Source organism: Lichenostomus cassidix, unplaced genomic scaffold (assembly GCF_008360975.1).
Source record: "Lichenostomus cassidix isolate B80296 unplaced genomic scaffold, HeHo_3.0 HiC_scaffold_33, whole genome shotgun sequence".
In the NCBI taxonomy this organism is placed as follows: domain Eukaryota; kingdom Metazoa; phylum Chordata; class Aves; order Passeriformes; family Meliphagidae; genus Lichenostomus; species Lichenostomus cassidix.
Genome location: NW_028147632.1, coordinates 2268894 through 2296849, shown reverse-complemented (window position 1 = coordinate 2296849; position 27956 = coordinate 2268894). Strand labels below are relative to the sequence as shown.

Genomic DNA, 27956 nt, shown 5'->3' with positions numbered 1-27956 from the left:
AATTTTGGTGCTTTTGGGGTAATTTTGGGATTTTGGGGTAATTTTGGGATTTGGGGTTTCTCCCCCAGCCCTCCCATCCGGATGTTTGCCTCATTCCACCCTTCGGCCAGCAACAGCCCCAGGTGGGACTGGGAGGGACTGGGATGGAACTGGGAGGGACTGGGATGGACTGGGAGGGAACTGGGAGGAATTTGGGGTCATACTGGGAGCACTGGGATGGACTGGGATGGACTGACATGGACTGGTTTGTACCAATCTATACTGGTTCATACTGGTTTTGGGCTCCATACTGGTTTGTACTGGTCCACACTGGTTCACACCAGTTTGTACTGGTCCATACTGGTCCGTACTGGTTCATACCAGTCCATACTGGTTTATACCGGTTTATACCAGCCTATACCAGTCCACATCAGCTTACACTGGTCCATACTGGTTTATACTGGTCTATACTAGTCCATACTGGTTTATACTGGTTTACATCAGTCCATACTGGTTTATACTGGTCTGTACCAGTCCATACTGGTTTATACTGGTTTACATCAGTCCATACTGGTTGATACTGGTCTGTACTGGTTTATACAAATTTATACTGGTTCATACTGGTTTATACTGGTCTGTACCGGTTTATACTGGTTTACACCAGTCTATACTGGTCCATACTGGTTTATACCAGTTTATACTGGTCTGTACCAGTTTATACTGGTCTGTACCAGTTTACACCAGTCCACACTGGTCCATACCGACTTATACCGGTCTATACTGGTCTATACTGGTTGATACTGGTCTATACTGGTCTATACTAGTTGATACTGGTCTATACTGGTCCATACCTTCCACACCAGTCCATGCTGGTTTATACCAGTTTATACAAATCTATACTGGTTTATACTGGTTTATAGTGGTCTGTACCAATTTATACTGGTGTACACCAGTCCAGACTGGTCCATACTGGTTTATACTGGTCTGTACTGGTTTATACTGGTTTATACTGGTTTATACTGGTTTATACTGGTTTATACTGGTTTACACCAGTCTATAGTGGTCCAGACTGGTCCACACTGGTCCATACTGGTCCATACTGGTTTACACCAGTCCATATTGGTCCATACTGGTCCACACTGGTCTATACTGGTTTATACTGGTTTATACTGGTCTGTACCAATCCAGACTGGTCCATACTGGTTTATACTGGTCCGTACTGGTTTATACTGGTTTACACCAGTCTATGCTGGTTTATACTGGTCTATACTGGTCCATACTGGTTTATACTGGTCTGTACCAGTCCGTACTGGTTTATACTGGTTTATACTGGTCCATACTGGTTTATACTGGTCTGTACCAGTCCGTACTGGTTTATACTGGTTTATACTGGTCCATACTGGTTTATACTGGTCCTTACTGGTCTATACTGGTTTACACCAGTCTATACTGGTCCACACTGGTCCATACTGGTCCATACTGGTCTGTACCAGTCCGTACCGGTTTATACCGGTTTATACTGGTCCATACTGGTTTACACTGGTCCATACTGGTTTATACTGGTTTCTCTCCCCAGCTCTCCCGCTCCGGATCCGGACCCACCCTCCGCCCCTCCCCCCGCGCGCCGCCGGCCCCTCCCCCCGCCCAGGCCACGCCCACCGCCCAGGCCACGCCCACCGGCCAGGCCACGCCCACCGGCCAAACCACGCCCACCGGCCAAGCCACGCCCACCGCGCAGGAGATGTTCGCCGCCCAGGCCCCGCCCCCCGCGCAGACCACGCCCCCTTGGCTGGCCCCGCCCCCCGGGCTGGCCCCGCCCCCCCGGGTCCTGGCGCGCCGCGTGACTCTGGATGGGACAGTGCAGTACCTGCTGGAGTGGGGGGGCGGGGCCGTGCTCTGACCACGCCCCCTTGGCACCCCAAAATAGCGGGGAGCTCCACCCCAAAAATTGGGGTCCCCACACCCCGAAACCCCCGGGATTTGGGTGAAAAAATGGGTATTTTGGGTGAAAAATGGGTATTTTTGGTATTGCAGAGGAGAATAAAGGGGCGGGGCCATGCTGTGACCACGCCCCCAAACCCTAAAATATGGGGGGGTGCTCCACCCCAAATATTGGGGTGCTCAGTCCCAAAAACCCCCGGAATTTGGGTGGAAAAAATGGTTATTTTGGGTGAAAAAGTTGTTATTTTGGGGTGAAAAAATGGTTATTTTTGGTATTGTAGAAGAGAATAAAGGGGCGGGGCCGGGCTCTGACCACGCCCCCTTGTCACCCCAAATATTGGGGAGCTCGAGCCCCAAAATCAGCGGGATTTGGGTGAAAAAATGGGTGTTTTGGGGGAAAAAATGGTTATTTTGGGTGAAAAAAATGGTTATTTTTGGTATTGTAGAAGAGAATAAAGGGGCGGGGCCATGCTCTGACCACGCCCCCTTGTCACCCCAAATATCGGGGAGCTCGACCCCCGGAGTCAGCGGGATTTGGGTGAAAAAATGGGTGTTTTGGGGGAAAAAATGGTTATTTTGGGGAGAAAAATGGTTATTTTGGTGGGAAAAATGGTTATTTTTGGTATTGCAGAGGAGGTGGAAAGGGGCGGGGCCATGCTGTGACCACGCCCCCAAACCCCAAAATAATGGGGAGCTCAACCCCAAATATCGGGGTGCTCACACCCCGGAATCAGCGGGATTTGGGGTGAAATATGTGAATTTTTGGGTGAAAAAAAAGGTTATTTTGGTGGGAAAAATGGGTATTTTTGGTATTGTAGAGGAGAATAAAGGGGCGGGGCCATGCTCTGACCACGCCCCCTTTTATCCTAAAATATTGGGGAGCTCGAGCCCCAAAACCCCCGAAATTTGGCGTGAAAAGCGGTTATTTTGGGTGAAAAAATGGGTATTTTGGGGTGAAAAATGGTTATTTTTGGTATTGCAGAGGAGAAGGAAAGGGGCGGGGCCATGCTCTGACCACGCCCCCATATCCCAAAATATCGAGGAGCTCCACCCCCAAATATCGGGGTGCTCGACCCCCAAAGCCCCCGAAATTTGGGGTGAAAAATGGTTATTTTTGGTATTGTAGAGGAGCTGGAAAGGGGGAGTGGCTTCGGGTGGGGGCGGGGCCACCTCAGACCCCTCCCCCACCCCCCAAAAATATTTGGGGACCCCTCCCCCACCCCACCCTAAAACATTTGGGGTCCTCATCCCAAAAACACTGAAATTTGGGGTGAAAAATCTTAATTTTGGGGTGAAAATGGTTATTTTTGGTATTCTAGAAGAGATGGAAAGGGGCGGGGCGAGGCTCTGGCCACGCCCACAAATTTCGGGGAGCCTCCCCAAATTTCGGGGTCCCTCCCGCCAAAAATTTGGGTTCCTCAAACCCCGAAAAACCCCAAAAATTTTGGATGAAAAATGTTTAATTTTGGGTCAGAAATGGTGATTTTTGTCAGTCGGGAGTGAATGGAAAGGGGGCGGAGCCTCGGCAGGGGGCGTGGCCAGCTCGGGAGGGGGCGTGGCCAGCTCGGGAGGGGGCGTGGTCAGCTCGGGAGGGGCGTGGCCAGCTCGGGAGGGGCGTGGCCAGCTCGGGAGGGGCGGGGCCAGCTCGGGAGGGGGCGTGGCCACCGCAGGCCCCTCCCCCACCCCCCAAAATTCCCCTAAAAAACAAAAAATTCCCAAAATTTTGCGTCAAAAATCTTCATTTTTCTTATTTTTCCGGGTGGGCGTAGTCAGAGAGGGCGTGGCCTCTCTCCTCCAATCAGCAGCTCCGGCTGGATTTTGGGGTTTCCTCCCTCTCCCCCCCCCCAAATTTTGGGTTCTCCGGTTCTCATTTTTGGGATTTCCCCCCGAATTTTGGGATTTCCTGCTTTTCCAACCCCCAAATTTTGGGGTTTCCTCCTTTTTCCCGCCAAATTTTTGGGTTTCCCTCGTTCTCCCTCCTCCCCATTTTTGGGATTTCTCCCCAAATTTTGGGATTTCCCTTTTCCAACCCCGAAATTTTGGGGTTTCTTCCTTTTTCCCCCTAATTTTTGGGATTTCCCCAATTCTCCCTCCTCCCCATTTTTGGGGTTTTCCCCAAATTTTGGGATTTCCTTTCTCCCCCCTCCCCATTTTTGGGATTTCTCCCCAAATTTTGGGGTTTCTTCCTTTTTCCCCCTAATTTTTGGGATTTCCCCAATTCTCCCTCCTCCCCATTTTTGGGGTTTTCCCCAAATTTTGGGATTTCCTTTCTCCCCCCTCCCCATTTTTGGGATTTCTCCCCAAATTTTGGGGTTTCTTCCTTTTTCCCACCAAATATTGGGTTTCCCTGTTCTCCTCCTCCCCATTTTTGGGGTTTTCCCCCAAATTTTGGGGTTTTCCCTTTCATTTCCCCCAAATTTTGGGGTTTCCTCCTTTTTTCCCCCAATTTTTGGGATTTCCCCAATTCTCCCTCCTCCCCCTTTTTGGGATTTCTCCCCAAATTTCCCTCCCCCCTTCATTCCTCCCAATTTTGGCTCTTTTTCCCCCAAAAAAACCCCAAATTTTGAGATTTCCCTCCCAAACCCCAAAATCCAAAACCCCAAAACTCCATTTCTTCTCCTCTTTATTCCCAAATTTTGGGGTTTCTCCCCTTTTCCCCCCAAATTTCAGTGTCTCCCCCACTCCCCTGGGATTTCTGGGTGGATTTTGGGGTATTTTGGGGTGGATTTTGGGTTTTTTTGGGGGTTTTTGGGGTTTTTTTGGGGTTTTTTTGGGTTTTTTGGGGTCTCAGGGGGGCACAGAGTCGCCGACCCAGCGCAGGTAGGGAAGATTTCCCTGAGCCACAGGCAAAGCCACCACCTCGGGGACCTCGTAGGGATGGTGAGACCTGTGGGGAGAATGGGGTCAGGGAGGTCTGAAATCCTAAAAATCCCAAAAACCCGAAAAATCCTGAAAATCCCAAAAATCCTGAAAATCCCCCCCTCAAAAACCACCCAAAAAAACCCAAAAAATCCCAAAAAACCGAGAAAATCCCGAATTTCCCCTCGTAGGGATGGTGAGACCTGCGGGGAGAATGGGGTCAGGGGAGCCTGAAATCCTAAAAATCCCAAAACCCCTGAAAATCCCACAAAAAATCCCCCAAAAAACCCTGAAAAAACACCAAAAACCCCTCAGGAAATCCCAAATTTCCCCTCGTAGGGATGGTGAGATTTGGGGGAAAATGGGGTCAGGGGAGCCTGAAACCCTAAAAATCCTAAAAATCCCAAAAATCCCAAAAATCCTGAAAATCTCACGAAAATCCCACAAAAGTCCCAAAAAAAATCCCAAAAAAACCCCATAAAAACCCTAAAAATCCCAAATTTCCCCTCGTAGGGATGGTGAGATTTGGGGGAAAAATGGGGTCAGGGAGGTCCTGAAATCCTAAAAACCCTAAAGATCCTAAAAATCCTGAAAATCCCACCAAAAAAACCCCAAAAAGTCCCCCAAAAAACACCAAAAAAACCCACCAAAAACCCCCAGGAAATCCCAAATTTCCCCTTGTAGGGATGGTGAGACCTGCGGGGAGAATGGGGTCAGGGGAGCCTGAAATCCTAAAAACCCTAAAAATCCCAAAAATCCCAAAAATCCTGAAAATCCCACAAAAAAACCCATTAAAAACTGCAAAAAAACACCCAAAAAAACCACCAAAAACCCCAGGAAATCCCAAATTTCCCCTCGTAGGGATGGTGAGACCTGCGGAGAGAAATGGGGTCAGGGAGCCTGAAATCCTAAAAATCCCAAAAATCCTGAAAATCCCAAAAATCCTGAAAATCCCCCCCTCAAAAACCACCCAAAAAAACCCAAAAAATCCCAAAAAACCGAGAAAATCCCGAATTTCCCCTCGTAGGGATGGTGAGACCTGCGGGGAGAATGGGGTCAGGGGAGCCTGAAATCCTAAAAACCCTAAAAATCCTGAAAATCCCAAAAATCCTGAAAATCCCCCCCTCAAAAACCACCCAAAAAAACCCAAAAAATCCCAAAAACCGAGAAAATCCCGAATTTCCCCTCGTAGGGATGGTGAGACCTGCGGGGAGAATGGGGTCAGGGGAGCCTGAAATCCTAAAAACCCTAAAAATCCTGAAAATCCCAAAAATCCTGAAAATCCCACGAAAATCCCACAAAAGTCCCCACAAAAAATCCCAAACAACTGAGAAAATCCCAAATTTCTCCTCGTAGGGATGATGAGACCTGCGGGGAAAATGGGGTCAGGGAAGCCTGAAATCCTAAAAATCCTAAAAATCCTGAAAAATCCCAAAAATCACAAAATCCCACGAAAATCCCACAAAAGTCCCCACAAAAAATCCCAAAAAAAACCCATAAAAACCCTAAAAATCCCAAATTTCCCCTCATAGGGATGGTGAGACCTGCGGGGAGAATGGGGTCAGGGAGGCCCTGAAATCCTAAAAACCCGAAAAATCCCAAAAATCCTGAAAATCCCACCAAAAAACCCCGAAAAAAATCCCCAAAAAACACTGAAAAACCCCAGAAAATCCCAAATTTCCCCTCGTAGGGATGGTGAAATTTGAGGGAAAAATGGGGTCAGGGGAGCCTGAAATCCTAAAAACCCTAAAACCCAAAAAATCCCAAAAATCCTGACAATCCCACAAAAAACCCCATTAAAAACTGCAAAAAAACACCCAAAAAAACCCCAGAAAATCCCAAATTTCCCCTCGTAGGGATGGTGAGATTTGGGGGAAAATGGGGTCAGGGGAGCCTGAAATCCTAAAAAATCCGAAAAACCCGAAAAATCCCCAAAATCCTGAAAATCTCACCAAAAAAACCCAAAAAAAATCCCCAAAAAACACTGAAAAACCCCAGAAAATCCCAAATTTCCCCTCGTGGGGACATCGTAGGGATGGTGAGACTTGGGGGTAAAACGGGGTCAGGGAGGTCCTGAAATCCTAAAAACCCTAAAAATCCTAAAAATTCCTGAGAAATCCTAAAAATATCCTGAAAAACACCAAAAAATCCCCAGGAAAACCCAAAAAAACCTCAAAAAAACCCCCAAAAACTGCCCTGGGAAACCCTAAAATATCCTGAAATCCCAAAAAAACCCCAAAAACTTCCCCAGGAACCCCAAATTCCCTCAGGAGCCCAAATTCTCCCCAAATCCCCCAAAAAAACCCAAAACTCCCAAAAAAACCCCAAATTTCCCCCAAAAGTTGCCAAAATCCCCAAAATTCCCCAAATTCCATCCAAAATTTCCCCAAAAAATTCCCCAAATTCCATCCAAAATTCCCCAAAATTCTCCCCAAGAATTCCCCAATTACAAGGGATTCCTCAAAGTCCCCCCCAGATTGGCAAGGCAGATTCCCCAAGGTTACAGTTCCCCAAAGATCCTCAAGTATTTAGTTCCAAGATCCCCCAGATCACTTGCAAAGTCCCCAAAGATTCCAAATTCCCTCAAATTTTCCCACAAAATTCCCCAAAATCCCCAAATTTCCCCCAAAATTCCCCAAAATTCCCCCAAATTCCCCCAAATCTCTCACCGGATGAACTCAGTCAGTTGTGGAACTCGAGAGCTGCGAGTCTTGATCACCTGTGGGACAGAGGGGACACCTTGGGGACACCTTGGGGACACCTTGGGGACATTGGGGACACCTTGGGGACACCTTGGGGATGTTGGGGACAGCTTGGGGACATCAGGGACACCTTGGGGACACCCTGGGGACATTGGGGACACCTTGGGGATGCTGGGGACATTGGGGACACAATGAGGGGGTTGGGGACACTGGGGACACCTTGGGGACATTGGGGACACCTTGGGGACACTTTGGGGACATTGGGGACACATTGGGGACAGCTTGGGGACATTGGGGATATTGGGGGATTTGGGGACATTGGGGACATTGGGGACACCCCAGGGACAGCAGGGAGACATCTCCAGGGGCAGCCTGGGGACCTTGGGGACACCGTGGGGACACTTGGGGACACTTTGGGGACGCTGGCAGCACCCTGGGGACATCAGGGACACCACTGGGACACCCTGGGGACATTGAGATGACATCCTAGGGACATTGGGGACATCCCAGAGACACCCTGGGGACACCACAGGCACCCCAGGGACACCCAGGGGATACCTTGGGGACACTGGGGACACCTTGGGGACCCTGAGGTGACACCCTGGGGACATCGGGGACACCACTGGGACACCCTGGGGACACCCTGGGGACTGCAAGGGCACCTTGAGGACACCAAGGACACCCTGGGGACCCTGCGGTGACACCTGGGGACACTCGGGGACCCTGCGGTGACACCTGGGGACAGCAGGCGGTGGCAGCTCTGCACTCACCAGCAGCACCTCATTGTCCTCCTCCAGCTTCCCCTGCCACGTGTACCTGGGGACAGTGGGGACAGCATTGGGGACATCATTGGGGACAGTGGGGACATTGGGGACATTAGTGGGGACATCATTGGGGACATTGGGGACATCATTGGGGACATCATCGGGGCATCATTGGGGACATCATTGGGGACAGCAGGGACAGCATTGGGGACAGCATTGGGGACATCACTGGGGACATTGGGGACATCAGTGGGGACATTGGGGACAGCAGGGGTGGCATCTCTGTGTGCCTCTGGCACCCCAATGTCCCCAATGTCCCCAAACCCCTCATGCCAAATGTCCCCAGTGTCCTCCCGTGTCCCCTCCTTGTCCCCAGTGTCCCTTCAGGCTCAATGTCCCCAATGTCCCCAACCCCCCCGTTGTGTCCCCAATGTCCTCCCGTGTCCCCTCCTTGTCCCCAGTCCCTTCAGGCTCAATGTCCCCAATGTCCCCAATGTCCCCAACCCCCCGTTGTGTCCCCAATGTCCCCAATGTCCCAAATGTCCTCCATCCCCTCAATGTCCCCAATGTCCCCAACACCCCCCATGTCCCTCAGTGTCCCTCCCTTGTCCCCAACGTCCTCAATGTCCCCAACATCCCAAATGTCCTCCATCCCCTCAATGTCCCCAATGTCCCCTTGTCCCCCCAATGTCCCCAATTCCAAATGTCCCCAATATCCCTCCATCCCTGTCACCCCCATTGTCCCCAATCCCCTCAATGTCCCCAATGTCCCTTTGTCCCCAACCCCCTCGTTGTGTCCCCAATGTCCTCAATGTCCCCAATGTCCACTTGTCCCCCCAATCCCCCGAATGTCCCCAATGTCCACTTGTCACCCTGCAATGTCCCCAAGTCCCCAATCCCAAATGTCCCCAATGCCCTCAATCCCCTCAATGTCCTCAATGTCCCCAATATCCCTGCCACCCCCAATGTCCCCAGTGTCCCCAATGTCCCCAATATCCCCAATCCCCTCAGTGTGGCCTCAATGTCCCCTGATATACTCAATGTCCCCAACCCTGTCAATCCCAATGTCCCCAATCTCCCTGATGTGCCCAGTGTCCCCAGTGTCCCCAGTGTCCCCAACATCCCCAATGTCCCCAATCTCCCCAGTGTGGCCTCCATGTCCCCTGATATACTCAATGTCCCCAACCCTGTCAATGTCCCCAATGTCCCTAAACCTGTCAATCTCAATGTCCCCAATCCCTCCAATGTCCCCAATGTCCCCAATGTCCCCGCTGTCCCCGTTGCTGTCCCCGTTGCTGTCCCCGCTGTCACTCACACAGATGTCACTCCCGGCACGATGTTCACACAGGCAGCCAATCGCTGCTGCACCAGAGCCCTGCGGGGACAGTAACAGTGTCACCTGGGTCACCTGGGTGTCACCTGGGTCACCTCCTGGGTCACCCCTGGGACAGCCACAGTGTCACCTGTGTCACCTGTGTCACCCCTGGGACAGTGACAGTGTCACCTGGGTCACCTGGGTCACCTCCTGGGTCACCACTGGGACAGCCACAGGGTCACCTGGGTGTCACCTGGGTGTCACCTGGGTCACCTGGGTCACCCCTGGGACAGCCACAGTGTCACCTGGGTGTCACCTGGGTCACCTGTGTCACCTGCTGGGTCACCTGTGTCACCCCTGGGACAGTCACAGTGTCACCTGTGTCACCTGTGTGTCACCTGGGTCACCTGCTGGGTCACCTGTGTCACCCCTGGGACAGCCACAGTGTCACCTGGGTGTCACCCCTGGGTCACCTGTGTGTCACCTGTGTCACCTGCTGGGTCACCTGTGTCACCCCTGGGATGGTGACAGTGTCACCTGGGTCACCTCCTGGGTCACCTGTGTGTCACCTGGGTCACCTGTGACACCCCTGGGGACAGTGCCACCCCCCCATCACCCCCTGGGGACAGCGGGACAGTGCCACCTGTGTGTCCCACATACGCCCTCCCTGCCAGCCCAGGGACAGTGCCACCCTTGGGGACAATGACACCTCTGGGGACAATGACACCCTTGGGGACAGTGCCACCCCCATAGCTTCCCCCATCACCCTGGGGGACAGTGCCACCCCTGGGGACAGTGTCACCCCCATGTCACCTCCCCCTGCCACCCCTGGGGACAGTGGGACAGTCACCCCCATATCCCCTCCGTGCCACCCCTGTCCCCAGTGCCACCACCCCAGTGCCACCCCAGTGCCACCCCAGTGCCACCCCTGCAGTGTCCCCAGTGCCACCCCAGTGCCACCCCAGTGCCACCCCTGCAGTGTCCCCAGTGCCACCCTTGTCCCCAGTGCCACCCCCGCGGTGTCACCTGGCGAGCTGGCTGGCCACGCCCTGGTTGGGACAGGTGACGAAGGCGGCAGACACGGAGCCCGGGATGTAGCCGGTGTCACCTGTGATGTCACCCGCGATGTCACCCGCGGTGTCACCCTTGTCCCCTCTGTCCCCCGCCGTGCCGTTGGTGTCACCGCAGCCGCCGGCCGTGTCCCCTGCTGTCCCCAAGGCCGCCATGGGCAGCAGCCTCCTGCTCAGCCCGGGCAGCAGCAGCAGCAGCGCCAGCGCCTGTCGCGATAGCAGAGTGCGTGTCACGATAGAGGGCGCCTGTCGCGATAGCACAGCGCTGTGTCGCAATAGCACAGTGCATGTCACGATAGCGGGCGTGTGTCGCGACAGCACAGCGTGTCATGATAGAGGGCGCCTGTCGCGATAGCAGACTAGCATGTCACAATAGAGGGCGTGTGTCATGATAGCACTGCCCATGTGTCACGATAGAGGGCGCCTGTCGCAATAGCACGGCGCTGTGTCATGACAGAGCGCATGTGTCGCGATAGCAGAGTGGCATGTCACAATAGAGCACATGTGTCATGATAGCACAGCGCTGTGTCACGATAGAACACGCCTGTCGCGATAGCACAGCAGCGTGTCACGATAGAACGTGCCTGTCACGATAGCACAGTGCTGTGTCACGATAGAGCACATGTGTCGTGATAGCACAGCGCTGTGTCACGATAGAACACGCTTGTCGCGATAGCACAGCAGCATGTCACGATAGAGCACACGTGGTACGATAGCACAGCGCCGTGTCACGATAGAGGGCATGTGTCGCGATAGCACAGCCCGTGTGTCACGATAGAGCACATGTTGCGATAGCACAGCGTGTCGTGATAGAGCGCATGTGTCATGATGTAGCCCACGTGTCACAACAGCACAGCCCATGTGTCACGATAGAGCGCATGTGTCACGATAGCACAGTGTGTCACGATAGAGCGCACCTGTCATGATAGCACAGCCCATGTGTCACGATAGAGGGCATGTGTCGCGATAGCACAGCCCATGTGTCCCAACAGAGCACGTGTGTCGCAATAGCACAGTGCCGTGTCACGATAGAGCACACGTGTCACGATAGCACAGCCCATGTGTCACGATAGAGCGCGCCTGTCACGATAGCACAGTGTGTCACTATAGAGCGCGCCTGTCGCGATAGCAGAGTGGCACGTCACGATAGAGGGCGCCTGTCACGATAGCAGAGCACCGTGTCACGATAGAGCGTGCGTGTCGCAATAGAGGGCATGTGTCGCGATAGAGCGCGTGTGTCGCAATATACCCCACATGTCACGATACAGCACACGTGTCGGGACGTTCCCCACGTGTCGCAATAGAGCACACGTCACGATAGAGCACACGTCACGATAGAGCACACGTCACGATAGCGGCGTGTCACGATATAGCACACGTGTCACAATACAGACCGCATGTCACGGTATAGCCCCTGTGTCACAATAGTGGCATGTCACGATAGAGCACATGCGTCGGGATATTGCCCACGTGTCACGATATAGCCCATGTGTCGCGATATAGCACGTGTCAGGATGTTCCCCATGTGTCACGATAGAGCACACGTCACGATAGCGGCGTGTCACAATATAGCCCACATGTCGCGATATAGCCCACACCACGATATAGCCCACGTGTCGCGATAGCAGCACGTCACGATTGAGCACACGCGTCGTGACATTCCCCACGTGTCATGACATAGCCCACATGTCGCGATATACCCCACATGTTGGGATGTTCCCCACTTGTCACGATAGTGTACGTGTGTCGGGACATTCCCCGCATGTCACGATATAGCCCACGTCACGATAGCGGCATGTCACGATATAGCACACGTGTCACAATACAGACCACGTGTCACGATATAGCCCACATGTCGCGATAGCAGCATGTCACGATATAGCTCACGTGCCACGATAGAGACCCCGTATCGCAATCTAGACCACATGTCACGACATAGCCCACGCGTCACGATATAGCACACGCATGGTGACGTTCCCTGTGTGTCACGATATAGCCCACATGTCGCGATAGCAGCATGTCACGATATATCCCATGTGTCATGATACAGACATCTCACTATATAGACCACATGTCACGATATAGACCACATGTCGCGATAGCAGCATGTCACGATATAGCTCATGTGTCACAATATAGACATCTCACTATATAACCCACATGTCATGACATAGCCCACGTGTCACGATACAGCCCACATGTCGTGATAGCAGCACGCGATAGACCCGACATCTCGCGATACGTGTGTCGTGATACATCCCACACGTTGCGATACACCCCACATGTCACGATAGCAGCACGTCATGATATACCCCACATGTCACGACATACCCCACGTGTCACGACATATCCCATGTCACAACAGTGGCATGTCGTGACAGACCCGACGTCCCGCGATACACGTGTTGTGATACATCCCACATGTCGCGATACACCCCACATGTCACGATAGCGGCACGTCGCGATAGACCCAATATCCCGCGATACGTGTATCGTGACATACCCCACATGTCACGATATACCCCACGTGTCGTGACAGCAGCATGTCACGATAGACCCGACACCTCATGATACACGTGTCGCGATAAACCCCCCGTGTCACGATATACCCCGCATGTCGCGATATACCCGCCATGTCGCAATGGTCACGTCGCCCTGGCGGCGTATCGCGACATACCCGACGTATCGCGGCATCTACGTCGCGATATCCGCCTTGCGATACACCCCACATGTCGGGATATACCCCACGTGTCGCGACATGCGTGTCACGATATACCCGCTATGTCGTAAGACTCAGGATGCCGCAGCGGCACGTCGCGACATACCCAACGTACTGCAGCGTCTGCATCGCGATACACGCCACGTGTCATGATATACATCGCGATAGCTGTGTCACGATAACCCGCCATATCGCAATAGCTGTGTCACGATAACCCACCATATCGCGATAGCTGTGTCGCGATCGCCTGCCCTGTCGCGATACCCACCCCATCGCGACGCCCGCGTTACGACACCAAACATGTCGCGACATCGACGTCACGACACGCACCATGTCGCGATCCCCACGTCGCGATACCTGCCCTATCGCGACGCACACGGCTCAACGCTCGCCATGTCGTGACACCACCCCCCCATCGCGATATCGGCCCTGTCGCGATATCGGCCGCGCCGCAACTCCCTCCTCATGTCGCAGCATTCCCCTCTCCCTGTCGCGATATCCCCATGTCGCGATATCCCCCCATAGCAATATCCCCATCCCATATCACAATATCCCCACTCCCATGTCACGATATCCCCCCATAGCAATATCCCCATTCCCCTATCGCGATATCCCCATCCCATATCACAATATCCCCTCCCCATATCACCATATCCCCTCCCATATCGCGATATCCCCACTCCCATGTCACGATATCCCCCCATAGCAATAGCCCCATTCCCCTATCGCGATATCCCCATTCCCCTATCATGATATCCCCATTCCCATATCACCATATCCCCTCCCCGTGTCGTGATATCCCCCCATAGCAATATCCCCATCCCATATCGTGATATCCCTATTGCCATATCGCGATATCCCCTCCCCCATATCGCGATATCCCCATCCCATGTCGCGATATCCCCCCATAGCAATATCCCATTCCCATATCGTGATATCCCTATTCCCATATCGCGATATCCCCATCCCATATCGCGACATCCCCATCCCCATATCGCGATATCCCCATCCCATATCGCGATATTCCCCCCATGTCGCGACAGAGGCACTCACAGCCCAGGCTGTTCGCATCGACTGCCGGCAGCTCCTGGGGGGAGGGGAGAGTCCAAGTGACCCCAAAGTGACCCCAAAGTGACCCCAAAGTGACCCCAAAGTGACCACAAAGGGACCTCAAAGTGACCCCAAAGTGACCCCAAAGGGACCCCATAGTGACCCCAAAGTGACCTCCAAGTGACCCCAAAGTGACCCCAAAGTGACCCCAAAGTGACCACAAAGGGACCTCAAAGTGACCCTAAAGTGACCCCAAAATGACCCCAAAGTGACCCCAAAGTGACCACAAAGTGACCACAAAGTGACCCCAAAGTGACCCCAAAGTGACCACAAAGGGACCTCAAAGTGACCCCAAAGTGACCACAAAGTGACCCCAAAGGGACCCCAAACCCCCCTGATTGACCCCAAAATGACCCCAAACCCCAAAGGGACCTCAAAGTGACCCCAAAATGACCCCAAAAGGACCCCAAAGGGACCTCAATGGGACCTCAAAGTGACTCCAAACCCCCCAAAATGACCCAAAGTGACCCCAAAGTGACCCCTGATTGACCCCAAAGTGACCCCAAAGTGACGCCTTAGAGACCCCAAAGGGACCCCAAACCCCCGATTGACCCCAAAGCCCCCAACTGACCCCAAAATGACCCCAAATCCCCTTGATTGACCCCAAAATGGCCCCAAAAGCCTCTAATTGACCCCAAAATTACTGCAAACCCCAAAGTGACCCCAAAATGACCCCAAACCCAAAACCTGACCTCAGCCCCGAATCACCACCCCAAAGTGACCCCAAATCCCCCGACTGACCCCAAAGTGACCCCAAACCCCAAAATCCCACCCAAAATGTCCCCAAACTCCACCAATGACCCCAAAATGATCCCAAATCCCCTGATTGATCCCAAAATGACCCCAAACTCCCCCACTGACCCCAAAACCACACCCCAAAGGGACCCCAATCCCAAAACCTGACCTCAGCCCCAAATCATCACCCCAAATGACCCCAAACCCCCTGATTGACCCCAAAATTACTGCAAACCCCAAAGGGACCCCAAAGTGACCCCAAACCCAAAACCTGACCTCAGCCCCAAATCACCACCCCAGAATGACCCCAAAACCCTCTGATTGACCCCAAAATTACTGCAAACCCCAAATCGCCACCCCAAAATGACCCCAAACCACAAAGTGACCCCAAACCCAAAGCCACACCCCAAAATGACCCCAAAGTGACCCCAATCCCAAAACCTGACCTCAGCCCCAAATCGCCACCCCAGAATGACCCCAAATCCCCCGATTGACCCCAAAATGACCCCAAACCCCAAAGTGACCCCAAAATTACTGCAAACCCCAAAGTGACCCCAAAATGACCCCAAACCCAAAACCTGACCTCAGTCCCGAATCATCACCCCAAAATGACCCCAAACCACAAAGTGACCCCAAAATGGCCCAAAAACCCTCTGATTGACCCCAAAATTACTGCAAACCCCAAAGTGACCCCAATCCCAAAACCTGACCTCAGCCCCGAATTGCCACCTCAAAATGACCCCAAATCCCCCTGATTGACCCCAAAAACCCCAAAGTGACCCCAAAATTACCGCAAACCCCAAAGGGACCCCAAAATGACCCCACAGTGACCCCAAACCCAAAACCTGACCTCAGCCCCAAATCGCCACCCCAAAATGACCCCAAACCACAAAGTGACCCCAAACCCAAAGCCACACCCTGAAATGACCCCAAAGTGACCCCAAACCCAAAACCTGACCCCAAACCCAACCCCAAAAATCACCCCCAGCCCCAAAATTCACCCCCAGCCCCAAAATTCACCCCTGGCCCCAAACCCAACCCCAAAATCGCCCCCAGCCCCAAACCTGACCCCAAAATTGCCCCCAGCCCCAAAATTTACCCTGGCCCTAAAATCCGACCCCAAAATCACCCCCAGCCCCGAACCTAACCCCAAAACCTGACCCCAGCCCCAAAATCTGATCCTAAAATTACATCAAAACCCCCAAATCTGTCCCAAAATCACCCCCAGCCCCAAAAGTCACCCCAAAACCTGACCCCAGCCTCAAAATCGCCCCCAGCCCCAAAATCCGACCCCAAAATCGCCCCTAGCCCCAAAATTCACCCTGGCTCTAAAAAACGACCCCAAAATCGCCTCCAGCCCCAAAACCTGACCCCCAACGCCCCCTCCCCAGAATTCCCCAAAAGTGCCTTACTGGGAATACGAGAACACTGGGACCCAAAACCCAGCATTCCCCTCTTATAATCCCCCAAACTCCCTCCCCACAATACACCTATAATTCTCTCCCCATCCCTCGCCCTCCCCAAATTCACCCCAAATTCACCCCATAACTCCTTACTGGGGACACTGGGACCCATTTTCCCCCATAATTCCCCCAAACTCCGCCCTCCCCACAATTCCCTATAATTCTCTCCCCATAATTCGCCCCCTCCCCAAATTCACCACAAATTCACCCCATAACACCCTCACTGGGGACACTGGGACCCCTTTTTCCCCAGAAACCCCAAACTCGCCCCCTCCCCACAATTCCCTATAATTCTCTCCCTTGTAGTTCGGCCCCTCCCCAAATTCACCCCAAACCCCATAATTCCCCCCCAAAAGTGCCTTACTGGGAGCACTGGGACCCAAAACCCCAAAATTCCCATAAATCCCCAAACTTCGCCCTCCCCACAATTCCCCATTCTTCCTGTAGTTCGCCCCCTCCCCAAATTACACCCAAACCCCCCATAATTCCCCCCAAAAGCGCCTTACTGGGATCACTGGGAGCACTGGGATTACTGGGATTACTGGGAATACTGGGAATACTGGGAATACTGGGAATACTGGGATCCAGAGCCCCCCGAACTCCCCCAAACCTCCCCCCTCGCCCCCTCCCCAAATTCCCCCCATAGTTCTCTCCCCCATAACTCCCCCCGAACAGCGCCTTACTGGGAGCACTGGGAGGAGCACTGGGAGGAGCACTGGGAGGAGCACTGGGAGGAGCACTGGGAGGAGCACTGGGATTACTGGGATTACTGGGATCCAGACCCCCCGGAACTCCCCCAGCCCCTCCCCCCTCGCCCCCTCCCCAAATTCCCCCCATAGTTCTCTCTCCCATAATTCCCCCAAGCAACGCCTTACTGGGAGCACTGGGAGCACTGGGCTTACTGGGATTACTGGGAATACTGGGATTACTGGGAATACTGGGATTACTGGGATCCAGACGCCCGGAACTCCCCCAACCCCCCCACCGCTCGCCCCCTCCCCAAATTCACCCCAAATTCCCCCATAGTTCTCTCCCCATAATCCCCCGAACAGCGCCTTACTGGGAGCACTGGGAGGAGCACTGGGATTACTAAACAGCTGGATCCCTGGGATCCAGACCCCCCCGCACTCCCCCAGCCCCCCCCCCCCGCCCCCTCCCCAAATTCCCTCTCGCCCCCCGGAAGTTCCCCGCTCCGCCCCTCCCCCCTCACCTCTCCCGCGCCGCTCGCGCCGCCGCCGCCCCACGTGACCCGCGCGGCCCCGCCCCCCGCCCGTGACGTCACCGGCGCGGCCGGCCGCGGCCGGGGGGGGAGGAGGGGGGGGAGGGGGAGTCCTCAGCCTCCCGTTTCCCCTCCCCCCCCCTCTCCTTGCCCTCCCCCTCCCCCCCCCTCCGGCTGGCCCCTCCCCCCAGCGCGGGGCTCCCGAGCCTCGCCCCTCCCCCACCCCGGCCCCTCCCCCACCTCGGCCCCTCCCCACATTGACCTCCCCCAGCCCGGCCCCCTCCCCCGGTCTGGCCCCTCCCCCAACCCTCCCCCTTTTCAGCCCCTCCCCCTCCTCCCTCCATTTCCCCGTTCCGCCTCTGGCCCCTCCCCCACCCCAGCCTCACCCCCAGCCCCTCCCTCCCCCCCCCCTCTCCCGCCCCTCCCCGCCCCCTTCCTCGCCCCTCCCCCTCCAGGCCCCTCCCCACTTCCGGCTCCTCCCTCCCCCTCCCCTGGCCCCTCTCCCCCTCCCCCACCCGTCCTCCCTCCCCTCCCCGCCTCCCCCCGCCCCTCCCCCCGCCGGGGGTGTCGCGCGCCGGTGGCACCATGTCCTATGTCCCCTTCCGAGGTACGGGGGGGGCACTGGGAGCACTGGGAGCGCGCGGGGGCGGCACTGGGAGCACTGGGAGCGCTGCTGGCCCGGGGGAGGCTTTACTGGGAGCACTGGGACTGCCACTGGGAGCGGGGGAGGCTTTACTGGGAGCACTGGGAGCGGGGGAGGCTTTACTGGGAGCACTGGGAGCGGGGGAGGCTCGGACTGGGAGCACTGGGAGCGGGGGAGCCAACTGGGAACACTGGGAGCGGGGACCCACACACCACGGGGGATGCTGTGACTGGGAGCACTGGGAGCGGGGGAGGCTCGGACTGGGAGCACTGGGAGCGCTGCCGGGGCCGGGGGAGGCTTTACTGGGAATACTGGGAGCGGGGGATGCTGTGACTGGGGATACTGGGAGCGGGGAAGACCGGAACTGGTCGGACTGGGAGCGGAGGAGGCTTTACTGGGCAGACTGGGAGCGGTGCTGGGAGCGGGGGAGGCTCGGACTGGGCAGACTGGGAGCGGAGGAGGCTTTACTGGGCAGACTGGGAGCGGGGGAGGCCGATACTGACCGTACTGGGAGCGGGGGATGCCGGTACTGGGCATACTGGGAGCGGAGGTGGCTGGGACTGGGCATACTGGGAGCGGAGGTGGCTGTGACTGGGGATACTGGGAGCGGGGGATGCCGATACTGGCCGTACTGGGAGCGGGGGAGGCCGATACTGGGCAGACTGGGAGCGGAGGATGCCGATACTGGGAGCGGGGGATGCTGTGACTGGCCGTACTGGGAGCGGAGGAGGCCGGAACTGGGCAGACTGGGAGCGGGGGTGGCTCGGACTGGCCGTACTGGGAGCGGGGGATGCCGGTACTGGGGATACTGGTGCGGGGGAGGCCGGGACTGGGAGCGGGGGAGGCCAGAACTGGGCAGACTGGGAGCGGGGGAGGCTGTCGGTGAGGATACTGGTGCGGGGGAGGCCGGACTGGGCAGACTGGGAGCGGCACTGGGGCCGGGGGTGGCTCTTACTGGGGATACTGGGAGTGGAGGTGGCTGTTACTGGTGATACTGGGAGTGGGGGTGGCTCTTACTGGGCATACTGGGATTGGGGGTGGCTGTTACTGGGCATACTGGGGCCGGGGGTGGCTGTTACTGGGCATACTGGGGCCGGGGGTGGCTGTTACTGGGCATACTGGGTCTGAAGGATGCCGGTACTGGGCATACTGGGAGTGGAGGTGGCTGTTACTGGGCATACTGGGATTGGGGGTGGCTGTTACTGGTGATACTGGGATTGGGGGTGGCTGTTACTGGTGATACTGGGATTGGGGTGGTTGCTACTGGGATACCCGGGGTGGCTGTTACTGGGCATACTGGGAGTGGGGGTGGCTCTACTGGGGATACTGGGCTCGGGGTGGCTGTTACTGGGTATACTGGGGCCGGGGGTGGCTCTTACTGGGTATACTGGGGCCGGGGGTGGCTGTTACTGGGCATACTGGGAATGGGGGTGGCTCTTACTGGGGATACTGGGAATCGGGGTGGCTGTTACTGGGCATACTGGGGCCGGGGTGGCTCTACTGGGCATACTGGGGCCGGGGTGGCTGTTACTGGGCATACTGGGAATGGGGGTGGCTGTTACTGGGCATACTGGGAATGGGGGTAAGACACAGCATACTGGGAGTGGGAGGGCTCATACTGGGAGCAGGGGCCCTGTACTGGGAATACTGGGATGGGCACTGGAGCATACTGGGGCGGGGGGAGTCTGTTACTGGGGGCTACTGGTATTTGGTGACGCTGTTACTGGGGGTTACTGGGACCAGTGCGTGCTGGTACTGGGGATACTGGTGCCCAGTGGGGAACTGTGGGAGCATACTGGGGATACTGGGAGTGGGGGTGGTGTTACTGGGGATACTGGGATTGGGGGTGGCTGTTACTGGGGATACTGGGATTGCAGGATGCTGTTACTGGGGATACTGGGAGTGGGGGAGGTGTTACTGGGGATACTGGGATTGCAGGAGGCTGTTACTGGGGACACTGGGATTGCAGGATGTTGTTACTGGGGATACTGGGATTGGGGGTGGCTGTTACTGGGGACACTGGGATTGCAGGAGGCTGTTACTGGGGATACTGGGATTACTGGGAGGATGCATTTACTGGAGCTGTTGTTACTGGGTTTACTGGGATTGCAGGATGCTCTTACTGGGGTTACTGGGATCGGGGGATGCTCTCACTGGGGTTACTGGTACACGGTGATGCTGGTACTGGGGATACTGGTGTGAGAGGATGCTGTTACTGGGGTTACTGGGATTGCAGGATGCTGTTACTGGGGATACTGGGATTGCAGGATGCTGTTACTGGGGTTACTGGGATCGGGGGATGCTCTTACTGGGGTTACTGGTACACGGTGATGCTGGTACTGGGGATACTGGTGTGAGAGGATGCTGTTACTGGAGTTACTGGTGTCAGAGGATGCTGTTACTGGGGATACTGGTGTCAGAGGATGCTGTTACTGGGAGCTACTGGTGCCCAGTGAGGCCGGAACTGTGGGAGGATGCTGTTACTGGGGATACTGGGACTGGGGGTGGCTTTACTGGGGATACTGGAGGATGTTGTTACTGGGGATACTGGGACTGTAGGATGCTGTTACTGGGGATACTGGGATTGTAGGATGCTGTTACTGGGGATACTGGGACTGTAGGATGCTGTTACTGGTGATACTGGAACTGTGGGTGGCTGTTACTGGTGATACTGGTGCCCAGTGAGGCCAGTACTGGGAGATACTGGAACTGTGGGTGGCTGCTACTGGTGATACTGGGACCCAGTGACAGCAGTACTGGGGGATACTGGGAGCAAGGGGTGCTGTTACTGGTGATACTGGTGCTCGGTGATGCTGTTACTGGGGATACTGGTGCTCGGTGAGGCTGTTACTGGGGATACTGGTGCTCAGTGAGGCTGTTACTGGTGATACTGGTGCTCAGTGAGGCTGTTACTGGGGATACTGGTGCTCGGTGAGGCTGTTACTGGTGATACTGGTGCATGCTGAGGCTGTTACTGGGGATACTGGTGCTCGGTGAGGCTGTTACTGGGGATACTGGTGCTCGGTGAGGCTGTTACTGGGGATACTGGAGCTCGGTGAGGCTGTTACTGGTGATACTGGTGCATGCTGAGGCTGTTACTGGGGATACTGGTGCTCGGTGAGGCTGTTACTGGGGATACTGGTGCATGCTGAGGCTGTTACTGGGGATACTGGTGCTCGGTGAGGCTGTTACTGGGGATACTGGTGCATGCTGAGGCTGTTACTGGGGATACTGGTGCTCGCTGAGGCTGTTACTGGGGATACTGGTGCTCGGTGAGGCTGTTACTGGGGATACTGGTGCATCCTGAGGCTGTTACTGGGGATACTGGTGCTCGGTGAGGCTGTTACTGGGGATACTGGTGCTCGGTGAGGCTGTTACTGGGGATACTGGTGCATGCTGAGGCTGTTACTGGGGATACTGGTGCTCGGTGAGGCTGTTACTGGGGATACTGGTGCTCGGTGAGGCTGTTACTGGGGATACTGGTATGTGCTGATGCTCTAGCTGGGAGTGACTGGTACCAGTGGATGCTGTTACTGGGGTTACTGGTATTCAGTGGCGCTGTTACTGGTGGTTACTGGTACCAGTGATGCTGTTACTGGGAGTTACTGGTATTGAAGGATGCTGTTACTGGCATTACTGGTACCAGTGGATGCTGTTACTGGGGTTACTGGTATTGAAGGATGCTGTTACTGGGGTTACTGGTACCAGTGGGTGCAATTACTGGGGTTACTGGTCCCAGTGGATGCTGTAACTGGTGGATACTGGTATTGAAGGATGCTGTTACTGGGGGATGCTGTTGCTGGGGATACTGGGATTCAGTGATGCTGGTACTGGGCGTTACTGGTATTCAGTGATTCTGGTACTGGGCGTTACTGGGATTCAGTGATGCTGTTGCTGGTGGTTACTGGTGATACTGGTATTCAGTGATTCTGGTACTGGGCGTTACTGGTATCCAGTGATGGTGTCGCTGGTGGATACTGGTGTGTGGTGATGCTGTTACTGGAGTTACTGGTACCAGTGGAGGCTGTTACTGGGGTTACTGGTACCAGTGGAGGCTGTTACTGGGGATACTGGTATTCAGTGATTCGGCTACTGGGAGTTACTGGTCCATGGTGATGCTGTTGCTGGGAGATACTGGTGTGTGGTGATGCTGTTACTGGGGTTACTGGTGTTCAGTGATGGTGTTACTGGGAGGTACTGGTGCATGCTGATGCTGTTACTGGGGTTACTGGTACCAGTGCACACCATTACTGGGGGATACTGGTATTGAAGGATGGTGTTACTGGGGGTTACTGGTCCATGGTGACGCTGTAACTGGGGTTACTGGTGTGGGGGATGCTGTAACTGGGAATACTGGTCCATGGTGACGCTGTAACTGGGGATACTGGTGTGGGGGATGCTGTAACTGGGGGATACTGGTCCATGATGACATTCTAACTGGGAGTTACTGGTGTGAGGGGTGGTCTAACTGGTAGTTACTGGTTTTGGAGATGCTCTAACTGGGGTTACTGGTATGGGAGATGCTCTAACTGGGGTTACTGGTATGGGAGATGCTCTAACTGGGGTTACTGGTGTGGGGGATGCTCTAACTGGGAGTTACTGGTATGAAAAACTCTCTAACTGGGGTTACTGGTATGAAAGATGCCCTAACTGGTCCATACTGGTCCATGCTGGTTCCAGGCCACCAGGTCACCCCATCCCAAGGCTGCTGGGGGGAGTTTGGGGTCCCTGGGGGGTTTTGGGGTCCTGCAGGTGCCCTGGGGGGTCCTGAGGATCCTCCGGAATTCCCGGTGGGAATTTCGGGACCCTCGGGAATTCGGGGAGCCTCGGGAATTTGGGGACCCTCGGGAATTTGGGGATCCCCTAAACCTCCGGGAATTTGGGGACCCTCGGGAATTCGGGGACCCTCGGGAATCTGGGGACCCTCGGGAGTTCGGGGATCCCCTAAACCCCCAGGAATCTGGAGACCCTCGGGAATTCGGGGATCCCCTAAACCCCCCTGGGACCCCCCAGGAATTTGGGACACCAGGTCAACCCAGCTTGGGGCACCCAGGGGGTTTTTTGGGGTCACCCGGCGGGTTTTGGGGTCACCCAGGGGGTTTTTTGGGGTCACCCGGGGGGTTTTGGGGTCACCCCGGGGGGTCTCAGAGGTGCTGAGGGTCCCCCGGAATTCCCAGCGGGAATTCTGTGGGTTTTGGGGATCCTCAGGAATTTCGGGATCCCCCAAACCCCCCAGGAATTTGGGACACCAGGTCAACCCAGCGGCGGTGTTTTGGGGTCACTCGGGGGGGTTTGGGGTCACCCGGGGGGTTTTGGGGTCACCCGGGGGGTTTTGGGGTCACCCAGGGGGTCCAGGGGTGCCCAAGGCCTTGCCCATCCCCCCCCACACCCACTCACCCCTCCCCCACCCCCTTTTGGGGGGTTCCGGGGGGATTTTGGGCTCCCAGGAGGATTTTTGGGGTGTCCTGGACATCAGCTCAACCCCCTCAGTGGCTGCCGGGGGGCTTTGGGGGTCACGCGGGGCTCTGGGGGGTCACCTGGAGGTTTGGGGGTCACCTAGTGGTCCCGGGGAGCCCCGCGGGTCCTGCAGGACCTCCCCCCAAAATTCGGGGTCCCTCGGGCCACCAGGTCTACCCCATCCCCGCCCCGCCGCTCCGGGGTCACTCGGCGGTCCCCAAATTCCGGGCTGGGGGGTCTCGGGGGGTGCCTGGCGACCCCCTAAAGCCCCCCGTTGGGTCGGGGGACCCCCGCGATTTTGGGGGCGCCCCCACCCCCCCCGAGCTCGGCCGTGGGCTGCGGTTGCCGGAGCAACGGGCGGCATGCGGGAGGATGCTGCGGGTGGGCAGCACCCATGGGTGGGCTTCGGGGGGCGCGCCGGGGGGGGCCGCGCGGGGGCGGGGGCGGCCAGCCGTGACCCCCGCCCTCCCCCAGATGTGCGTGGAGCCCCCCTGGCCCGCGGGCCCTACGCCCCCTCCCCCTACGAGCGCCCACCCTGGAACCCCCGGTTCTGCATCATCTCCGGCAACCAGCTGCTGATGCTCGATGAGGAGGAGGTGAGCGCCGGGCCGGGCCGGGCTGGGGGGCGCCGGGCGGCTTGGGGGGGATCCCCGGCAGGGCTGAGCGCCCCCCGCGGGACCCCCGCAGATCCACCCGCTGCTCATCCGGGACCGGCGGAGCGAGCCGTGCCGGAGCAAGCTGCTGCGGAGGACGGTCAGCGTGCCGGTGGAGGGGCGGCCGCACCCCGAGCACGGTGAGCGGGGCCCGAGGGGGCGCGGGGGTCCCGAGCCCCCCGGCAGGGTGGGCAGGGTGGGGCGGGGGCGGGGGGAGGAGGGGAAGGGGCGGGTTGGTCACCCCCTCCCCTCCCCCCCTCCCCTCCCCTCCCCGCCGCGCGCGGGAGCCATGGTGACATCCCATAATGCTCGCAGAGGCGCTGCGCTGCCTGGCGACCGTTGCCATGGCGACGGGGACACGGGCCTGCCCCCCCAGCCGCTTCCACACCCCCAAAATCCCGCCCTCCCCCTCCCCCCCCCGATCCCGCGGGGTTGGGGACAGCAGGGGACACGGGGGGTGGCAGGGGACACGGGGGGACACGGGGGGACACGGGGGGGTGGCAGCGCCCCTCCCCCCGCGGGGTTTTGGGGGGAAAAAGGGAATTTTGGGGCTTCCGGAAGGGCGGCGGGGGGAGGGGAGGGGGACAGGGGTAGGGACAGGGGACTGGGATAGGGACAGGGGACAGGGATAGGGACAGGGGACAGGGACAGCAGTGCCACCCTCGCCATTGGGGACAGGGACAGGGGACAGGGACAGGGACAGCAGTGCCACCCTCGCCATTGGGGAGAGGGCCAGGGCCACCCCCGGGACCAGCAGGGACAAGGGACACCGGTGGCATCAGTGCCACCCCCGGGAATGGGGACAGCGACAGGGGACAGGGACAGCATTGCCACCCCCGTGATTGGGGACAGGGATGGGGGACACCAGTGCCACCCGTTATTGGGGACAGGGGACAGCGGTGGCATCAGTGCCACCCCGGGAATGGGGACAGTGACAGGGGACAGGGACAGCAGTGCCACCCCCATGATTGGGGACAGGGATGGGGGACAGCAGTGCCACCTGTTATTGGGGACAGGGGACAGCGGTGGCATCAGTGCCACCCTGGGAATGGGGACAGGGGACACTGGTGGCACCCTCTGCACTGGGGACAGGGACAGCAGGGCCACCTCCGTTAATGGGGACAGGGACAGCAGTGTCCCTGGGAAAGGGACAGTGCCACCAGTGTCACCAGCAGTGCCACCAGCAGTGCTACTGGGGACAGGTGACACCACTGCCACCAATGCCACCCCCACAATGGGGACAGGGGACACCAGTGCCACCCTGTCCCTGCCACCGCTGTCCCCCCGTGCCATCCCCGCTGTCCCCGTCCTGCTGCCACCCCGCAGTGCCACCAGTGCCACCCCCACAATGGGGACAGGGGACACCGGGGACACCAGTGCCACTGTCACCAGTGTCACCAGCCAGTGTCACCAGCCAGTGTCACCAGCCAGTGCCGCCATCCTCTGCTGCTGTCACCGCTGCCACCACCGCTGTCACCATGCAGTGCCACCAGTGCCATCGCCATCGCTGTCACCATCCAGTGCCATAAGCGTCACCAGTGCCACCAGTGCCATTGTCACCGCTGTCACCATGAATGCTGCCAGTGCCATTGTCACCATAAATGTCACCATAAACGCCACCAGTGCCACCAGGTGTCATTTCTGTCACCATGCGCTGTCCCCAGTGCCACCAGTGCCACCTCGTCCAGTGTCCCCAGTGTCCCCAGTGTCCCCAGTGCCACCTCGTCCAGTGTCCCCAGTGCCACCAGTGCCACCTCGTCCAGTGTCCCCAGTGTCCCCAGTGCCACCAGTGCCACCTCGTCCAGTGTCCCCAGTGTCCCCAGTGCCACCTTGTTCAGTGTCCCCAGTGTCCCCAGTGCCACCAGCAGTGCCACCACCCCCTGCCCCCAGTGATGCTGTCACCACCAGTGTCACCATTGTCACTACCCCAGTGTCACCAGTGTCACCTGTGTGTCCCCACTGTCCCCAGTGCCACCATCCCCACTGTCCCCACTGTCCTCAGTGTCCCCAGTGTCACAAGTGCCATGGTCACTGCTGCCACCACCTGCTGTCCCCAGTGCCACCAGTGCCACCAGTTCCTCCCCAGTGTGTCCCAGTGCCACCGTCCCCGCTGTCCTGAATGCCACCAGTGTCACCACCCCAGTGCCACCGGTGTGTCCCAGTGCCACCATTCCCAGTGTGTCCCAGTGTCACCAGTGCCACCATTCCAGTGCCCCCAGTGCCACCATTCCAGTGCCCCCAGTGTCACCACTCCAGTGCCACCAGTGTGTCCCAGTGCCACCGTTCCCACTGTCCCCAGTGCCACCAGTGTGTCCCAGTGCCACCGTCCCCTGTGTCCCCAGTGCCACTGGTACCACCAGTGCCCCCAGTGCCACCATTCCTGTTCCACCAGTGCCACCACTGTGTCCCAGTGCCACCATCCCCAGTGTGTCCCAGTGTCACCAGTGCCACCAGTGCCACCGGTGTGTTCCAGTGCCACCATCCGCAGTGTGTCCCAGTGTCACTAGTGCCACCAGTGCCACCATTCCAGTGCCCCAGTGCATCCCAGTGTCACCATTCCAGTGCCACCGGTGCCACCAGCGTGTCCCAGTGCCACCATTCCAGTGCTACCAGTGTGTTCCAGTGCCACCATCCCCAGTGCCCCCAGTGTCACCAGCCTGTCCCAGTGCCACCATCCCCCCCATTCCCAGTGTCAGCCGTGTCAGCCGTGTCACCACCCCAGTGCCACCGGTGTGTTCCAGTGCCACCATTCCCACTGTGTCCCAGTGTCACCAGTGCCCCCATGCCAGTACCCCCAGTGTCACCATTCCAGTGCCACCAGCGTGTCCCAGTGCCACCATCCCCCCCATTCCCAGTACCCCCAGTGTCACCATCCCAGTGCCACCAGCGTGTCCCAGTGCCACCAGTGCCCCCAGTGTGTCCCAGTGCCACCAGTGCCCTCAGTGTCACCATCCCAGTGCCACCGGTGTCACCCCAGTCCCCCCAGTCCCTCCCCTCCCCCATTTTCCCACGGCCCGCAGGCTCCGCCCCTTTTCCCACGCCCCCGCTCTGGGCGTGGCCTGACAGCTTAATGGGCGTGGCCTCCCTCCCCGTGGGCGTGGCTTCCTCTCCCCGAGGGCGTGGCCTCCCCTACGCGGGGCGTGGCCTCGGCACGCCGTGGGCGTGGTCAGAGCGCGGTGGGCGTGTCCCGAGCGCGGTGGGCGTGGCTAGAGCGCGGTGGGCGGGGCCTCCCGAGCGCGGGGCGGCGGCGGCGGCGGCGGGTGAGTGAAGGGGGGGCGAGTGTGCAAGAGGGGGGGGCGAGTGTGCAAGGGGGGAGGGGCGAGCGTG

General features: G+C 57.3%; 3 protein-coding genes and 1 long non-coding RNA gene across 7 annotated transcripts in view; 2 read left to right on the top strand and 2 right to left on the bottom strand.

Moving 5' to 3' along the window:
- The window catches only part of LOC146421464 (PHD finger protein 1-like), a gene marked incomplete at its 5' end in the record, with an annotated part of 28858 nt that extends 26948 nt beyond the window's left edge, over nucleotides 1–1910 (top strand). Inside the window, 2 exons of the mRNA XM_085047154.1 lie at nucleotides 69–122; nucleotides 1556–1910. Of these exons, the coding sequence (XP_084903280.1) occupies nucleotides 69–122; nucleotides 1556–1823 (322 nt within the window). The remainder of the gene's footprint in view (nucleotides 1–68; nucleotides 123–1555) is intronic.
- A 2624-nt stretch (nucleotides 1911–4534) lies between these two features.
- On the bottom strand, nucleotides 4535–17966 carry LOC146421462 (uncharacterized). The gene is made up of 7 exons (XM_085047411.1): nucleotides 17868–17966; nucleotides 14403–14436; nucleotides 10587–10837; nucleotides 9561–9620; nucleotides 8252–8297; nucleotides 7449–7498; nucleotides 4535–4807 (listed from the first exon to the last, which is right to left on the bottom strand). The coding sequence occupies exons 2-7, from the start codon at nucleotides 14418–14420 to the stop codon at nucleotides 4708–4710; spliced, it is 525 nt and encodes a 174-aa protein (XP_084903537.1). The 5' UTR covers nucleotides 14421–14436; nucleotides 17868–17966; the 3' UTR covers nucleotides 4535–4707.
- Nucleotides 9883–10363, bottom strand: LOC146421463 (uncharacterized). The gene is made up of 3 exons (XR_014848699.1): nucleotides 10306–10363; nucleotides 9931–10269; nucleotides 9883–9897 (listed from the first exon to the last, which is right to left on the bottom strand). It is a non-coding gene; the product is annotated as an uncharacterized LOC146421463 (long non-coding RNA).
- Nucleotides 17967–18414: 448 nt separating the features above from the next.
- On the top strand, nucleotides 18415–27227 carry LOC146421461 (uncharacterized). Of its 4 annotated transcripts, none has more exons than XM_085047404.1 (5): nucleotides 18415–18483; nucleotides 24451–24572; nucleotides 24664–24769; nucleotides 26035–26903; nucleotides 27118–27220. In XM_085047404.1, exons 1-4 carry the CDS (start codon nucleotides 18462–18464, stop codon nucleotides 26520–26522), a joined length of 738 nt encoding a protein of 245 aa, XP_084903530.1. In that variant the 5' UTR covers nucleotides 18415–18461; the 3' UTR covers nucleotides 26523–26903; nucleotides 27118–27220. The 4 variants fall into 4 exon arrangements, with proteins under 4 accessions (XP_084903530.1, XP_084903527.1, XP_084903528.1 ...); XM_085047401.1 differs by lacking the exon at nucleotides 18415–18483 and adding an exon at nucleotides 22259–23207 and having other exon boundaries at nucleotides 27118–27227; XM_085047402.1 differs by lacking the exons at nucleotides 18415–18483; nucleotides 27118–27220 and adding an exon at nucleotides 22259–23207 and having other exon boundaries at nucleotides 25956–26248.
- The last annotated feature ends 729 nt before the right edge of the window (nucleotides 27228–27956 follow it).

Bases quoted from the DNA above. Each gene is read 5' to 3' on its own strand.
- LOC146421461 (XM_085047401.1), top strand. From the start codon at position 23,033: ATGGGAGATGCTCTAACTGGGGTTACTGGTATGGGAGATGCTCTAACT. The intron at 24,573-24,663 runs GTGAGCGCCGGG...GGACCCCCGCAG, and splicing joins TGATGCTCGATGAGGAGGAG to ATCCACCCGCTGCTCATCCG. The intron at 24,770-26,034 runs GTGAGCGGGGCC...GTCACCAGCCAG, and splicing joins GCGGCCGCACCCCGAGCACG to TGTCACCAGCCAGTGTCACC.
- LOC146421462 (XM_085047411.1), bottom strand. The intron at 8,298-9,560 runs GTGAGTGACAGC...CACTGTCCCCAG, and splicing joins GTGCCGGGAGTGACATCTGT to GTACACGTGGCAGGGGAAGC. The intron at 4,808-7,448 runs GTGAGAGATTTG...TTCTCCCCACAG, and splicing joins CAACTGACTGAGTTCATCCG to GTCTCACCATCCCTACGAGG.